Source organism: Myotis daubentonii, chromosome 8 (genome assembly GCF_963259705.1).
Source record: "Myotis daubentonii chromosome 8, mMyoDau2.1, whole genome shotgun sequence".
NCBI classification, from domain to species: domain Eukaryota; kingdom Metazoa; phylum Chordata; class Mammalia; order Chiroptera; family Vespertilionidae; genus Myotis; species Myotis daubentonii.
In genome coordinates, this window is record NC_081847.1 from 22,685,599 (window position 1) to 22,703,255 (window position 17,657).

Below are 17,657 nucleotides of genomic sequence, written 5' to 3' on the forward strand. Positions count from 1 at the left end.
GTTGTGGGCTCAATCCCCAGTAGGGGGCTTGCAGGAGGCAGCCCACCAATGGTTCTCTCTCATTATTGATGTTTCTATCTCTCTTCCTCTCCTTTCCTCTCTCTGAATCTATAAAGAAAAAAAAAAGAAGTTTGTCTAGTTTTGATATTCTATTATTACAGTATGTCTGGAGTTAGGTGTGAATTACTTCTGTACTAGAGGTCCAGTGCACGAATTCATGCATGGGTGAGGTCCCTCGGCCTGGCAGGTGACCAGGACTGATGGGGGCCATCTCACCCATTCCCGATCAGGGCCGGCCAGGGGGAGGGCCCGTGTGGGTTGGCTGGCCACGGGAGATTGGCTGTGGGAGCGCACTGACCACCAGGGGCAGCTCCTGCATGAGCGTCTTCCCCCTGGTGGCCAGAATCCGTCATAGCTACCGGCTGGTCATTCAGTTGTCTGGTCATAACCTTTTCTTAGGCTTTTATATATAGAGATATAGATATTAAATGAAATTGATTTTTTTTTTTGTTAGGTGATGCTGAAGTCAATGTAGAAGAAGATGGGAAAACAAAAAAACATCAGAAAGATGATGAAGAACAAATTGCTAAATATAGGCAACTCTTGCAAGTTATTCAAGAAAAAGAAAAGAAAAGAAAAGAAAATGATATGGAAATGGAAATTAAGTGGGTTCCAGGTAAGAATTAGATACTAACTAAATGTTGACTTGTTTTTATTCCTTTTAGGATGTTGAGTGCATTTTAGATGTCACAGAGAAAAAGATTAACTCCTCTTTGGAAGCATAAATTTTAAAAATCTTATTTTTTAGGAATGTTTTGGGGAGGAAGTTAACATGGCATTTGCATACATAATTTAATTCTTAATTACTTAGGACTTAGTGTTTTAACTCTTGCCAACTTATTTTGATTTTACTAACTACAAATTATTCCTGTTTATTTATGAAAGTAAACCTTCCTAGGTTTGATTCCAGTATTCTCAGGATATAGAAACTTGAATCCAGGTACCATGTGTTCTGAAGTCATTAAACTTTGCCCTAGCTGGTTTGGCTCAGTGGATAGAGTGTTCTCCTGTGGACTGAAGGGTTCCAGGTTCGATTCCGGTCAAGGGCATATGACTGAGTTGTGGGCTCAATGCCCAGTAGGGGGTTTGTGGGAGGCAGCCTATCAATGATTCTCATCATTGATGTTTCTATATCTCTCTCCCTTCCCCTTTGAAATCAATAAAAAATATTTTTAATAAATAAAGTCATTAAACTTTTTTCAAAATATGTAATTCATAAGTGGACTCTTCACCCATAACCCCACTAGACCTCAATTAATTAGTTTAGGTTTCACTAATACAAAATATGTAATACTTAGTTTTCCATCTCAGATTTGCTGTGAATAGTCAAAAAAGTATGGCATAGTAAGTGATTTGTATAACTGCCTGAACCGTTCAACTTTTTTTAGAGTAGTACAGTACTAATTAAAATCATGTCAGCTAAACAAAGACAAAAGCTAGGATAAAAGAGGATTATTTTCTAGTGTATACAGGTTTTCAACAATCCTGGGCAAATCAGCATGTACCTTTGCAAACAATGTTGATTTTGCAGGTTACTGCTTTTTATATACATGTATATCTTCTTTTTTTTTTTTCAACAAGTATAACTTGTTACTCCCACCCTCTCCAGTAGAGGAGGATTTACTATTGCCCCCCTCCTTACCGACCCACCCCCAGTTCCTCAGGGACTTGAGATAGAAAGAAGCATTGGAAAAGTTCAGGCTTGAGTTCAGAGTTCCTTGTGGATGACATTTCTCTCAAGCGGAAGCTCTTTGGAGCTAATTTTTCTACTTCTGTTCCAATTTCTCAGGCCAGACCCCAAAAGCTAAAGTCTGATTGAGGTTGTGGGCAGATATTTGCATCTTTTACCAAATCCTATATGTTAAAAAAAAAAAAAAGTGTATTTCAAAATCCTAATTATAAATTAAGAAGTAATTATTCACATTTCAAAGAATGACTAGTTTTATTTAAAATTTTGATGGCCTGGGATTCTCATAATGTGCCTTAAAAATATTTTGAATTGCCAAAACCGGTTTGGCTCAGTGGATAGAGCGTCAGCCTGCGGACTGAAAGGTCCCAGGTTCGATTCCGGTCAAGGGCATGTACCTGGGTTGCGGGCACATCCCCAGTGGGAGATGTGCAGGAGGCAGCTGATCGATGTTTCTCTCTCATCGATGTGTCTAACTCTCTATCTCTCTCCCTTCCTCTCTGTAAAAAATCAATAAAATATATTTAAAAATATATATATATTTTGAATTAAACTTTGTTTTTGCAAAATGAGATCTCTCTTTATTAAATGAAAACCTAAGATAATTCTAATTAGTTAGAAAGTGTCCCTCCCTTGTCTCCATCCACACTCCCATTAATTTTCAGAAGGCCATAACTCACCCCATACTGTTTTACCAGTAGTTAGAACACAGGGTAGAGGAAAAAAAATAGTAGAGCAATAGTTTAGTCAATAACAGAACATATTGTTGAAAGTTGAAGGAGCCAAAAGTGTATCTTTTAAAGCTAGGTATAATTTTAGACAAGGATTCAGCTCTTTCAGCCTCTAGATCAGTGGTTCTCAACCTGTGGGTCATGACCCCTTTGGGGGTCGAACGACCCCTTCACAGGGGTCGCCTAAGACCATCAGAAAACACATATATAATTACATATTGTTTTTGTGATTAATCACTATGCTTTAATTATGTTCAATTTGTAACAATGAAATTGGGGGTCACCACATGAGGAACTGTATTAAAGGGTTGCGGCATTAGGAAGGTTGAGAACCACTGCTCTAGATGGACGAATACTAACCAATAACACTATTTCTTAAAATTAAATATTCTATATTCAGTTTTTTCTCTTTCTTACAGCTAGTATATTTTTGCATTGAGAATGCATGGATTCTTTTTATTTGGGGGAAAAAAGCATATGTTTTAATGTTTGAGAATTGAGTGACTATTGTAGTAAAAATATTAGGATGGACATGTCTCCTGCATAGTCCTGAAGGAAAGTGGTGCTGTTTTGTAACCCCATTATCACATGAACAATGGTTGAGAGAATTTAGTTAAATTAGCCTGAATAAGAAAAGCCCAAAAAGTGACTTAGTAGTTATTTTCAAGTGATTGAGGGATGATTATGTAAATGGAGATTTAATCTCCCTTTTTATCTCAGAAGTCATTACTTTTGCCAATGGATAAAAGTTGAAGGAAAGTAGATTTCAAAGTAATATAAAGAGGAATTCTCTTATTTTTAGAATTGTCCAGCAAAAGAGCACAAAGTCTGCTCTAAGGGGTTGAGCACTCTTTGTCAGTAAGTCTCACAATAGGCAGTGCAACCATACTGCTTGGGATGTTTCTGAAGAAATGTTTTCCTTGACAGCCTTGACTTGATTAGTCTAAGAAATGTTGAATTCTATCTTTAAAGTATGTTGTAATTATAGCTTAATTCTAATCTTTGAACTGACTGAAGATATTTTAAATGAACAGATTTTTAATTGAGGTATTTGGTTGACTGAGAAAGATTTAAAATTAACTTGATTGAGAAGTTTTATAGCAATATTTCAGAGTTAAATTGAATGAACCGGATCTAGCCTTTGTCTTTATTAACATGTTATGTAGTACAAATACCAAAAAGTGATATTTACACTTATGTCTGTAACTGGAAAATTTAAGCAATAGTTTTCCTGGGATAACCTCCCTTGGTCATGATGTATATATTTCTAGACTCAGTTTAGTAATGTTTTGTTAACGATTTTACACCTGTGTTAATGAGGAATATTTGCCTGCAGTTTTCATTTCTTATAAAGTTGTTAGTTTTTGATATCAGGATAATGCTGACCTCATGAGATGAATTGATAGCTGTTCCCTCTTCTATTTAATGTCATATAAAATGTTTTGAAATGTAAAAAACATTATCTATAATTCCATTACCCTGATTCAGCCACTGAGTGATTAGATAGGTTGTGGTTTAATTGATCATTTCTCTATTGTTGAATATTTAATCATATTTCTAACCTTTCACTACAGTAGAATTATGGCATTAAAAAGAAATGTAACCTAAGGCCATTACCAATTCCAAACCCACAAATATCAGTACTTTCTTAGATCTCTTCACTTTCATTACCAGCCAAATAATTGGCTTACTATTTTAGGGATTTTTACTTTTAAAAACAATTTTTTAACAAAGACGGTTTTCTTTTTCTCCCCCGTTTTAAAAATGTCTCTGCTTGGAGAACTAGTAGAGACCACAAAGAGAAGCTAATGCTGGCAGTCAGGCTCACTTACTAGTTAGTTACGTGACTTCCTCGCTCACATAGCAACTTTGCATATGCTGTGGATCAACCTGTGGTTCTCTCACAAGTTGTTAAAACTACCAGTGTCAAAACTCAAATTTTAAATCTCAGATGCCAAGCATCTAAGATGTTATAAATAATCTATAGCCTTTTTGGTATTTTGAAGTATTTTCATAGGATACCTTCCCAGAAATAGAATTGGAGTGTACCAGTTTATAAAGCCTTCAACAATGAATAAAAGTGCCAATTCCATGGAATTGTCATCAACATTGTGTATATATTTTTTACTGTTAGGTGAGTGGAGGAAAATTGATATTCTGCTGTACACTGCATTTTTAAGTCTTTAACTGGAATACTTGGTGTGTGTTTTTTAATCCTTGGACCCAAGGACATGCCCATTGATTTTAGAGATAGGGAAAGGAAAAGAGGGTAGGGGGAGGGAGGGAGAAGTCGATGTGAGAAACATCGAACTCTCGCCTCTCATACCAGAAATTGAACCTGCAACCCAGGTATGGGCCCTGACCAGGAATTAAACCCCAGCCTCCCCAGCCTTTTGGTGTACAGTATGATGCTCCAACCAATTGAGCCATACCAGCCTGAGCTAACTGTAATATTTTTGACGGCCCCATATAGGGTCTTATTGTTACCTGTGAGTCCTTGGCATGTACTTACATGCATCTGTGTTTGTGAATGTAAAGGGTTTTTTACTTATTGGACTTGTTAGTTGAGATAAATGAGCTAATCTTGCAGAACTTCAGTTTACTTATTTGGAAAATGGGACTAATAATACCTTTCTTAATTTGAGTATTTATAAAGGTACCTTATAAGCTACAGAGTATTGTTCACATCATATGTATATTTTGTTGGAATTATATCTTAAGAAATACATGTTCCCGGTAATACCATAATTACCCTGAACCTCACGACTTTTTTGTGATGTTACATTTCAGTAAGTCACACAATGTCAGTGTGAGATTACACTATATTATTTATTGGTTTTTCTGCAGCTTGAATTTCCAAAATATTAAACTCTTCAGAAAAATAAGTACTCTTAATCACTAACACTTGCTGGAATATGGTTTGTTGGTTTGGTTTTTAAGAGGAATTAGAGTTTAACCAGGGTTGGTGAACCTTTTTTTCTGCCCAGGGCCATTTGGATATTGTTATCACATCATTTATGGGCCATTCAAAATTATCAACTAAAAAATTAGCCTGCTATATTTGTTCAAACATTTAACTCACCCCTAGTGAGGGCCTTATAGTTGTATAGCCTATCATTTTACATTAGGCTATACAAGTATAGTAACATCAGGAGTTTCATTCCTTAAGGGAAAATATTAAGGGAGGTAGATAACAGGTATATGGGTGTAACAACCAGAATGAAGTACAGTACTCTTTCTCTTGATAGTCTAGTTATGAAAATGTGATAATACAACCTTATTAATTGGGATTGTAAATAAGTAATAATGTTGAATTATAAGATTTTTAAAGAAAGTGTAATTCATTATTTTAATGCAGAGTAATATTTTTCATCTCAGTGTATTGTTAAAAAGGTATCCTGAGTCACTTTGATGAGTAGAGAAGGTGATGCATGCAATTAGCATAATGGGCCTTAATCAGTGATGTGCCTCATTAGGGAATTTGTAGTCCTATATAATAAAAGGCTAATATGCAAATCAACTGAATGGCCAAAAGACTGGTCACTATGACGCACACTGACCACCAGGGGGCAGACACTCAGTGCAGGAGCTGCCCCTGGTGGTCAGTGCACTCTCACAGGGGGAGCGCTGCTCAGCCAGAAGCCAGGCTCAAGGCTGGCGAGCGCAGTGGTGGTGGCGGGAGCCTCTCGCACCTCCACAGCAGTGCTAAGGATGGCCAACTGACTGGGAACAGGCCTAAGCCATCAGTCGGACATCCCTCGAGGGCTCTTGGACTGTGAGAAGGCACAGGCCGGGCTGAGGGACCCCCCTACTCCCCCCCCCCTCCCAGTGCATGATTTTTATTCAGTGAGCCCCTAGTTTACATATAAATGAAGCTTAATCAGTTTTATCTCATATACTAAATAACCTCCCCTATATTATAAGTTCAATTAATATATGTAATAATTTTTTGTTATAGATAGTGAAAGCTGTATATCCAGAATATGAACAAATAATAACATTTCTTTGTTTATAATCTTAAAAGAGATTAGATATGATAAAAAAAAAAAAAAACAACCTCCTTTTTCTGATTTAATACACACTGGTGAAAAAGATAGCTGGTCTTTTTTCTATTGAACATTCTTCAGTATCCCAACTTTAAATATTTATTGAGTACCGACTATATGCCAGGAACTATTCTAGATAACATGTGAACAAAACATACAAATCCTTGACCTCATAAATCCTATATTCTGGTGAAGAGGAGGACATGAGTCTCTCATAAGAAAAATACTTGAGCAAAGAAGAAAGGAAGTAGAGGACAGGGAGTGAGCCCTGCAGAGAAAAGTGTGTGAGCAGAGGAAATAGCAAGTGAGTGTCCTTGAAACTGTAGCTTGCTTACCATGTTTGAAGAATAGCAAAGAGAACAGTATGACTGGAGTGAGTAAAGTTGAGAACAATCGATGAGGTCATAGAGCTAACATGGGGCCAGATCATGAAGGCCTTTAAGGGCCATTTTAAGGGTTCAAATTTGTTCTGTGAGTGGGATGCAAAGCTGTTGGGGTGTCTCAGCTGGCAAGTGATAAGATCTGACTTTTTTTTAATCCTCACCTGAGGATATATTGGTGTGTTTTTTTCTTTAATCCTTGATGATATGTATCTGTTTTTAAATTGATTTTTAGAGAAAGAGGACGGGAGAGAGAGAGAACATCGATATGAGAGAGAAACATCGTTTGGTTGTCTCTTGTATGTGACCCAATCAGAATCAAACCTCCAACCTAGGTATGTGCCCTGACTTGGAATCAAACCCACAACCCTTTGATGTATGGGACGATGCTCCACCTGGCCCAGGCTTTTTTATTTTTTTTTATTTTTCCAGTTTTATTGAGATGTAATTTACATACATCACTGTATGAGTTTAAGTTGTACAGCATAATGGTTCTACTTAATATAGTATGATGTGATTACTACAGTAAGTTTAGTGAGCATCTATCATCTCATATAGATATACGTATTCTTAACAGTATCACTCTGGCTGCTACCTTGAGAACAAATCTAAGTAGGAGGCAAGGACAAAGTTGGGGAGATCAGTCAAGAGGCTATTGCAATCCTGAGATAATGAAGATGTGGGTTTGCAAGGAAACCTCAAAAGTTTTCTTTTGGTCACATGTTAAGTTTAAGATACCTATTTAGAGTTCAGGGAAGAGATCAGAGCCAGAGAGGTCAGGGTTGGAGATAGAAATTTGGGAATCCTTATTATATAGGTCTCTGAAAGTGAAGAACACCAAGGGAGTGGTTATAGGAAGGGGGGAAAAAGGTTCAAAACCAGATCCCTGCAGCATTCCAGCATTTAGAGGTTGAGGAAGTGAACAGAGACCATTTCATTATAAGATAGCTGGGAAGAAACTACCAGAAATGCAGGAAGGAATTTAGGGTTGCGGGGTATCTAGACAGCCAAGTGAAGACAGCATTTCAATGAGAAAAGCGTCAATAATATACAAGCTAAGAATGACTATTGGATTTAGCAATACATATAGATCATCAATGATATTGAACAGTTTGGTGGAATGGGGAGGATGAGATTGGTATGGGATCAAGAGAGAATGAGGAGTGAAATTGGAGACAGCCAGTACAGATAAGTCCTTTTTCTAAGATATTTGACTACTATTAGAAAGCTGTAGGTATCATGACACTACACCCCTTAAAAAAAATACTTCAGTGTGTAACTTCCAAAAACAAAGACATTCTTCTACATGAACACAATGCCCTTACCACACTAAGATAATTTAATATTGATAAGTCAGATTTCTCACTCATTCCAACAGTATTTTTTATAATTCTTTCCTGATGCAGGATCACTCACTTCTAAAATATCTACAGTAGTTGGCTTACAGAATACCCAACAATCTGGATTTCTCTAATTGTTACCTCACAATTCATGTAGAAACTTTTTGGCAAGAATTCTCCACAAATGATGTTGTATACTTCCCATTGTGTCATATCAGGAGGCATTTAAAGTTCATTATCCCATTATTTGTGCTGTTAACTCTGCTCATTACATTAAGGTAGTGTTGGACTGATTTTTCCATTGTAAAGGCACATTTTTTCCCTTTGTAATGATGTGGGGTGTGTGAATATTCTGTTTCCCAACATTTTACCTGGTTAGTCTTCATTGGTGATCTGCTTGACTATTACATTGTTGGTTGCAAAATGCTGATTTTCTACTTCTATCATTCTTTCTACATTTATTAGCTAGCATTTCTAACTAGTGCTGGTAGAGCTTCCTCTAGCTAATGGAGCTTTCTTCCTGCTCTCTTTAAGTTACTATAGACTCATAGATTGACAGATCTTGAGTTTTGCTATAATGGATCACAGAGGAATAGGAAGGAAGCTGGAGGGGAAAGAGAGATCAAGAGAGCATTTTTCTTTAATATGGGAAAAATAATGGCATGCTGTATGCTTTGGGAATGATCCACCAGAGACAGGGCAGGAAATGATGCAGAGAACTGCATTCTGAAGTAGGCAAAGGGAGTTGAAATATTTTTGCACAAGTGGAGGAATTGGCCTTCAGTAGATGTGCATGGACATTTCATCCATTGTAACAGGAGAGAAGGCAGATAATGTGGTCACAGAGGGCAATGGGTAAAAATGATGGTGGGAGCTTGTGGTACTCTTACTTGTATTTTGTTAGTGAAATAAGAAGTAAGATCACCAGCTGAGAGTAGGGATAAAGGAGGAGGAAAGGATTTGAAAAAAGTAGATGAGATAATTGTCTAAGAGAGTGGCAAAGAGGGAAATTTCATAGTATTGCTGAAGAGCAATAAGGGTGCACTTGAAATTCATGGTCATGTAAAGTAAGATGAATCAATATATTTATCTTTTCTTTGGCCACATTGCTGGGGTAATACAAGCATGGAGTAAGGAGAGAGTTGGATTAAGCCAGACTAGAAGTTCTGTCAACCAAATATGACCAAGCAAGAGTGGGGCAAGGCAGTTGAGGACAAGGGAGTGATTGTAATGATGGACCATCGTATCTGTGTCGGGTTAGGAGGGAAATGAGGGTATGCTGAGGCGAGGTATGGGGGGAAAGTGAGAGGATTGATGGATTGCAGATCCCTAGAAGAATTGTTAGCCTTGGGGTATGAGAGAAAATAAAATAGAAAGATTGGAGAATAGTGGTTGAAGAGTAGGATACAAATGAAGATTATGTTGAGATTGCAGTTTTTGGTAATGACATGTTCTAGTTATGATTCCAAGAGTGAGTTTCTGAGGATGAGGTGAGTATAGAATAAAGTAAGTCAGTGCTGTGAGGCCCAGAGTGTTGGACGGGTCATCTGTGTATATATTGAAATCACCAAGAATTATGACAGGGTTAGTATTGGAGAGAGCAAGCAATGAGCCAACACTTAGCACTTCAGTAAATGATATCTACAATAAAGAAGGATAGAAGGTGGTATAGTCTTCTACATGATGTTCAAAATTGCGGGCTTTGGGGAGGAGGGCCAGCAAGTGAACTGGAGTTGGCAGTGAGTAGCAAGAAGGACAGACTATGGGAGAGAAAAACTCACCACCTTAAAGGGGTACAGGAGAAGCAGTGTCCCCAGAAGAGAACCAGGTTTCAGTGAGACTCAAATTAGCAGGCAAATGGATATAGAGGATTTTGTTGATGGCTACTAATGACTGCTTATGACTGATGAATGTGTAGAAGTTTCATTGTTGAGGAAAGGTGGAAAATGTTCAGCATTTTTTAGGAGAACGGATGATTTGGAAGTTGTAGACTTCTTCTGGTGACACATTAAATATGGATAAAGGGCATAATGAAATTGGTACTGATGGTCTTTGGAGAGATCTTGTCAGCAACACCCAGTGCTGTGGATACTTACTCAGTCAAAGGAGGCCTGGAAGCGAGGTTTCTTGTCTCACTCCGCAAGAGGAGTGCTTTCTTGGCTCCCACTAGTTGAGGCAGGAAGTGGGGGTGCAGCTGTTCCTTGCTCTACTTACTTACTCTTTCCTCCACTCTTTACAGTTGTAATTCTATTTTTATTCTGGTGTCTGCTCTTATGCTTTGTCCATCCTTTTCCCCTCCTTTATTCCTTCTCCATTTCTCTGTCCAGTGTCTCACTGGGAAGCTTAAACACAGACATCAATGACATGTATCTGTGGCCATTGTATTCAGAAATAAAATATTTTTGAATCAATTGTGCATTCATTTTTCTAGGCGGCCCAGTTTTAAACATTTTTTAAAATATATTTTATTGATTTTTTACAGAGAGGAAGGGAGAGTGATAGAGAGTTAGAAACATCGATGAGATAGAAGCATCAATCAGCTGCCTCCTGCACACCCCCTACTGGGGATGTGCCTGCAACCAAGGTACATGCCCTTGATCGGAAATGAACCTGGGACTCTTCAGTCCCCAGGCCAACGCTCTATCCACTGAGCCAAACTGGCTAGGGCAGTTTTAAACATTTTAATTTCAAACATCTCAAAACCTGTTCACTATTTACTTTTGGCTATATCTCTATTTCCATTTATTGCCAATGTATCCATTATTTGAAATATATTCACAAAAATGTTTTTTTGGTCAGAACTTTTAAAATAACCAGATGTTTAAAATTTTGAGTTGAATGTAGAGAAAAGCATTAAATGGAAAACCTGAACTTAAAATAATCTAGAAGAATTTGCAATTTGATGATGGAGAGGAAACCAGTTTACAGTGCCCTATCATAACTTGTACACAGCTAGTTAAGTGGCTAGAATTTTAAAACTTAGGTTTTCCCTCTTTCCTTGAATCATCGTTAAACATGTTAACTATAAGGACTTTGTAATGTAACAAGCTGAAATTTTACTATGCAAAATAAATGTTTTTTAATCACTTGTGGAATGTGTACTAAAATACTGGAAGCAGCTAGGGCTATCTAAAAATGCTGCTAGCACATTTCCTCCGTGCCAGTAAATTTCTCAGAATTTCCTGGATTATTTTAAAGATTATATTCTCATTAATACTAAGATTTCATTTAAAACAAGTTTTTCCAAGAAGCTTTTTTTAAAGATCTAAAGAAAAAACAGGATATCTTTATATTAGTAGTCGTTTCAAAAAGTCTTAACACTTCCATACTTAGGAAGTTTCAGGTTAATTGGTCTGCTGTTTTAGGATCCAAATTAAATATGTAAATCGATAAGAGATTCCGGGTTGAGGCATCTAGGATGATTCTGTTCGCATGGTCCTGTCCTGCCTTCTCTGCACATGTATCACATCAGTTGTATTGTTTGCATCCGTTGCCACTATTTCCAGACAGTAGTGCTTTTTTACTTTGCCATAGATTTACAATCTGCCTGAAGTCAGTTTAAGAAGAGAGATTGTTTCATGTATTGTTTCCCATAGCCCACAGCTGTGCTGATTTGTTTGAAGTTGTGAATTCTTTTGTCTTGAAAGCAGAAATTTTGCCTATTCTATTTGAGGTTGTTCTGTGTCGTCGTTATTCTATATACTAACTGCCTGACTAGCAAACTGTCATTATTCTCACACTTGTTCCATATGTTATTGTGACAGAATTCAGTCAGCCTACTTAACTTTCAGCAGTTTCATTATTGCTGTTGTTTTTTCCCCCAAACTGGAAAGTCTTATCATCTCAAATTTACTATCTTAACACATTCATTTTTCTCTAATTTTTTTCATTGTATTAGCATACACCTAAAATTTACCATCTTAACCATTTTTAGTGTACAGTATTCAGTATATTCATATTGTTGGTCAACCATCACCACCATCCATCCATCTCTAGAATTCTTTTCATCTTTGCAAAACTGAATCTTTGCATCCATTAAATAATAACTCTTCATTTTCCATTCCTCCAGCTCATGCAATCACCATTCTTCTTTCTGTCTCTGTGATTTTGTACCTCATGTAAGTGGTATTTTACAGTGTCTTTTGGTGACTGGCTTATTTCAGTTACCAAAATGTCCTCAAGGTTCATCCATGCTATAGCATGTCAGAATTACCTTTTTAAGGCTGAATAATATTCCATTGTTTATATGCCATATTTTGCTTATCAACCCAGCCATTGATGGGTCGCTTTTATGTTTTAGCTATATAAAATATTCTTTTTTACACATTCTCTTCTACAGGTATACAGTTGATTCTATTATACTAGTAGCCCGGTGCACTAAATTCATGCACATTAAAAGGGAATTAATTGTCCGAACCGGTTTGACTCAGTGGATAGAGCATCGGCCTGCGGACTCAAGGGTCCGAGGTTCGATTCCGGTCAAGGGCATGTACCTTGGTTGCAGGCACATCCCCAGTGGGGAGTGTGTGGGGAGTGTGCAGGAGGCAGCTGATTGATGTTTCTCTCTCATCGATGTTTCTAACTCTCTATCCCTCTCCCTTCCTCTCTGTAAAAAATCAATAAAATATATTTTTTTAAAAAGGGAATTAATTAGCAGAGATATTTTAATATTGCTATTTGCACTTTCTCTATAATAGAAGTGTGAGAGATGAAAGGAAATTAGTAAAATGTATATGAAAATAATATATAAATTTTAGTAAATAAACAGTAACAAAAGGATATGACAACAGAGGCATGATATAAAAACGACAAAACATGATATGAAAACAACAGTGATGCAAACAATGACTGATAAAGTGATTCAACTTATTCTAATATCTCCCTGTACACCACATTAAGAGTGAAAACACTTTCAGAGTGCTTGACTAATTTCCCTTGTGATGAAGTACTTAGAGCTTTAACTGTAACATCACATGCTCTTCAAATCGAGAGAAAGCAACATATAACTGACCATGTGCAAAAATGGGTTCAGGTAGGAATATGCCTACTTTGTCTAGAGTCTGTCCTTATGATTTATTAATAGTCATCACAAATGCTGGCATCATGGGAAACCGTTGCCGAATCTATTTAAATGGTAGGCCAGTGTCAGATGGGGACAAATTAATTCTTGGAATCAAAACAGCCTCTCCCTCTGCAGATCCTGTTAATACATCAGCTTTGATAATGTTAGGTCGTAATCTTTTGATAATAAATCTGGTACCATTACAAAGGCCCCATATACTATTGAGATTTCTCAATAGCATGATGATTGCACCCACTTTCAATTTTAATTTATGACCTGGCATTCCTGAAGGAGTATTAAGAAATTCGATGGGAAAATTTTCCTTTTCAGCATCATCTGTGGAATCAATGGAATCATCACTCAAATATGTGTGAAAATCTCCGAGTATATCCAAATTTTCTTCATTTAATTTTTGAACATGCTCATTTTTTTGGACAAAGAATTGCACATTTAGATATATATTTTTAATATTATCTATAGCAGTGGTTTTCAACCTTGGCTGCACATTAGAATCACCTTTTTATAATCCTGATTCCTGGGCCTCATCCTTTGGAAATTGTTTCTTGGTTATGGGGTGGGGCCACAACATTAGTAACAAAGAAATAGAATTAAAACTTTATTGTGGGGAGCCGCTACAGTGTTTTTGGACAGGTTCAAGCCTTGGACTGATGAGAGGGCACAGTCCTCTCATTGCCACATGCAAGTCTCAGCTTGGAGGGCAGGGCCCTCCCAGCACAATTATAGCCAACAGCTGTAATTGTAAGCTTGAACATATGGTCTGAACACGTGGCCCCACATGCCTGAGTGATGTGGACTTGATAGAGTTCAGGTGCATGTAGTTGAGTAGGATTGAAACCTAGGAGAATGTTGTGAACATCTTGATCATGCCCTTACTTTGCCTCGTGGCATCTGCTATAAAATAAAAGCATGGCTGTGGGCGTGGTCGCTGTCTCTCAGAGAAGCAGCATCCCACCGAGACTCTGCTTCATTCTCTTGTCTGTCTTTTCTAAGCCTTTCAACCGCCCCCACTCAGGTTCACCCTTGGCAGTGCTGGTGAGGCACACTTTATAAAGATAATGCCTCCATGTTCCCAGGGCGGGTTCCTGCCTCAAACCCCACCCTTACAGGAAACAGCTCCGGGAAACAGATGGGGGGAGGGAGCAGCCGTTGCCAAGACAACTCCTGCAGGACTGACTTCCTTCCGCTTGGTCACGGTGGTTCTGGTCATGATGAACACCACCCAGGATTTTTATATAAGTAGATAGATCCCCATTTTTCATTCTCCTTTTTTGGTTTCATTTCTCCTACTTAGTTTTACATGTTTCTCAATAATCTTTATAATCAAATGCCTGCATCACATTCCATTGTGTTTCTAATTTATAAGTTATGAACCACTCCCCTAATATTTTAGGCTCTTTCTGATGTTTTGCTATTGTGGATAACAGTCTTATATTGAATTTCTGTTTTAAAAATCTATTTTTTATTGATATCAGAGAGAGTAAGGGAGAGGGAGAGAGGGATAGAAATGCCAATGATGGGAATCATTGATTGACTGCCTCCTGCACCCCCTGTATTGGAGATTAAGCCCACAACCTGGGCAAGTGCCCTGACCAGGAATCACACCATGACCTCCTGGTTCATGGTTCAATCCTCAACCACTGAGCCATACCGGGTAGGCCTATTGTATATATTTTCATCTCATTTATAGTATTTCTAAAAAGTATAGTTTCATAAAAAAGGAATAAAGCACTGATATATGCTACAAAGTGGATGAACCTTGAAAATATTGTGCTAAGTTTAACAAGCCAGTTACGTCTAAGACCACATTTTTTATATAAAATATTCAGAACAGGGAAACCTATAGAGACAGGAAATGGAACCTATAGAGACAGGAAATGGAACAGAATATAAAAAATTTTGGACTATCCTGTTGGATGTGTTTTGGACTATCCTGTTGGGAAGAGAAATAAGGTATCTTTCTGAAAAGATGAAAATGTTCTAAAAATAGACTTTGGTGATGTTTACACATCTAAATGTACTAAAAACCATTGAATTGTATACTTTAAATAGATGGATTGTATTATATTAGATATTTTTAAATCATTTGGGACTGATTTTTTTTCATTCAACATCACATTGCTGAGATTTATCTGTTTGTATCTGTAGCTCATTCATTTGACTGCTGCATACCACGGTTTGTATATGCATATTGTTGGATATACATCTGGGATGTTCTTTAGCGTTTACTATGGTGATTTAGGCTACTATGAACATTTCTATACATCTTCTGGTATGTGTTTCAGTATTGCTGGGTATTTATCAAGGAGTGTAATTGCTGGGTCATAGGGTGTGTGAATGTTCAGCTTTACAAGATGAAACACTAAATTCTTTTCCAGTATAATGATACCGGTTTACATTCCCACAAGCAGCACTTGATTTGCATTTCTCTTATCACTAATAAGTTAAAACATCTCTTCATATATATATTGGCCATAATATGTTTCCTCCTCAGTAAAATACTCAGATATCTATCCTTTGGACATTTTTCTGTTATATTATTTGTTCTTTTTCTACTGATTTTTAGTAGTTCTTTATCTTTGATACAATTCCTTTGTCTTTTATAGGCTAGCATGTCTCTTCTATATGTAACTACACACACACACACACACTTTCTTGGAAGTGTTGTCTAATGAAAAATGTTCTTGATTTTAATATTGTCAAATAATCTTTTTTTAAATAGTTAGTACTTTCTGTGTTTCCTCAAAGAAATCATTGATGAGATCAATGTTCACCTTTGTTTTCTATTAAAGGTAGAGTAGTTTAAGGTTTTTGACATTTAAATCCTTGATCCATCATGAGTTGATTTTTTTTTATTATTATATATTTTATTGATTTTTTACAGAGAGGAAGGGAGAGGAATAGAGAGTTAGAAACATCGATGAGAGGGAAACATCGATCAGCTGCTACCTGCACACCCTCCACTGGGGATGTGCACGCAACCAAGGTGCATGCCCTTGACCAGAATCGAACCTGGGACCCTTGAGTCCGCAGGCCGATGCTCTATCCACTGAGCCAAACTGGTCAGGGCATGAGTTGATTTTTTTAAAAATATTATATAATGGATCCAATTTCATCTTCTTCTACATGGAAAATTTTTTATATTCTGTTCCATTTATTGAATATCCTTTCCCCCAATAATTTGGCATGTCAACTCTGTCATGTTTCAAAACTGCATGGATCTTTGCTTGGCTCTCTTTAGTCTGCTTGTCTGTCCCTGAACACAAAAGGGGTCCAAGCGTCTATCACTACTTGAGCCAAATTAAGCAGAAACCAGGTTGAATCATATATGAACGTTTATTCTAATAATGCTGGCAGTATGGAGAGAACATCAGGTCATCCTGTAAATTCTGCTCTGATATCCCCCTACTAGCCAGCTGGTTATATATATCTAAGGAAGAAAGGCTTACATGCAAGGGGGAGGTGAGGTGAGGGGAGGGCAAGGTAATGGCCTCAGGGTCCATGGTCCATATATCTCCTTCCAGGATCTTGAAATCCAATAACAAGGTACTGTAGTTAATTTTCAGTGATATTAAAATCCAGCTCCTCTAGTCCCTGGGACTGGAGAATGGTCAGAATTCCATAGGCAATCTCCTGGAGGGGGTATGGGTCCAGGGTCTGTAAGAAAACCTCTTATCTATAATTAATAAGGTGAATCATCTCTAAAGAACTGTGATCCTGTTCTTGTTGCATGCCCTTCCTTCCCTCTATCAGCACCACACTTCTTAAAACTGAATGAAGAGCACTATGATACACACACAGCCCTATCTGTACTCTAGGCCAGTTTATGTGAGGGCTCTGTGAAAAAAACAAACACCACTACCCCTAGCAACAACAACAAAATTTGAAAGAGCTGTATATCCTCAGGAGAGAGCCAGGTTTTACTTAGAACAAGAACATAATGTTCAGAATTATATAGTTGGGTTTTTACTGATGATGTATTGTGAATTCCAGAGAATTTAGCAATAGAGAATTAAAGAGGGAAGGGAGAGGTTGGCAAAAGAGTGGCTATGCCATTAACTTCAGAGGATTAGAACATGGGAGGTTAGGAGGAACTTGATGATTAGGGGCTTTTTGTGGTGACCAAAATAAGTAGAGATAATAGGCACAAAGAGATTATTCCTGGTGGGTTCCAGGCAGATTTTGATGGTGAGGCTGTTAATGTTGAGGATTAGGGTGAGAAGGGTATCTGCTGGTGCCATGGATGTGCCAAGCCAGTTCCCTTCTTAACCCCTTCCTGGGGAGGATCAAGTTTACGGTGAGCGCTAGAGATTTCCCCTTGACTCCTATTGAC

General features: G+C 37.6%; 1 protein-coding gene across 4 annotated transcripts in view; it reads left to right on the forward strand.

The window, feature by feature from the left end:
- The window catches only part of ESF1 (ESF1 nucleolar pre-rRNA processing protein homolog), a 66,447-nt gene that overhangs the window by 26,973 nt on the left and 21,817 nt on the right, over positions 1–17,657 (forward strand). For all 4 annotated transcript variants that reach the window (XM_059705509.1, XM_059705510.1, XM_059705511.1 and 1 more), the window contains exon 9: positions 515–676. In XM_059705509.1, the coding sequence (XP_059561492.1) occupies positions 515–676 (162 nt within the window). The remainder of the gene's footprint in view (positions 1–514; positions 677–17,657) is intronic.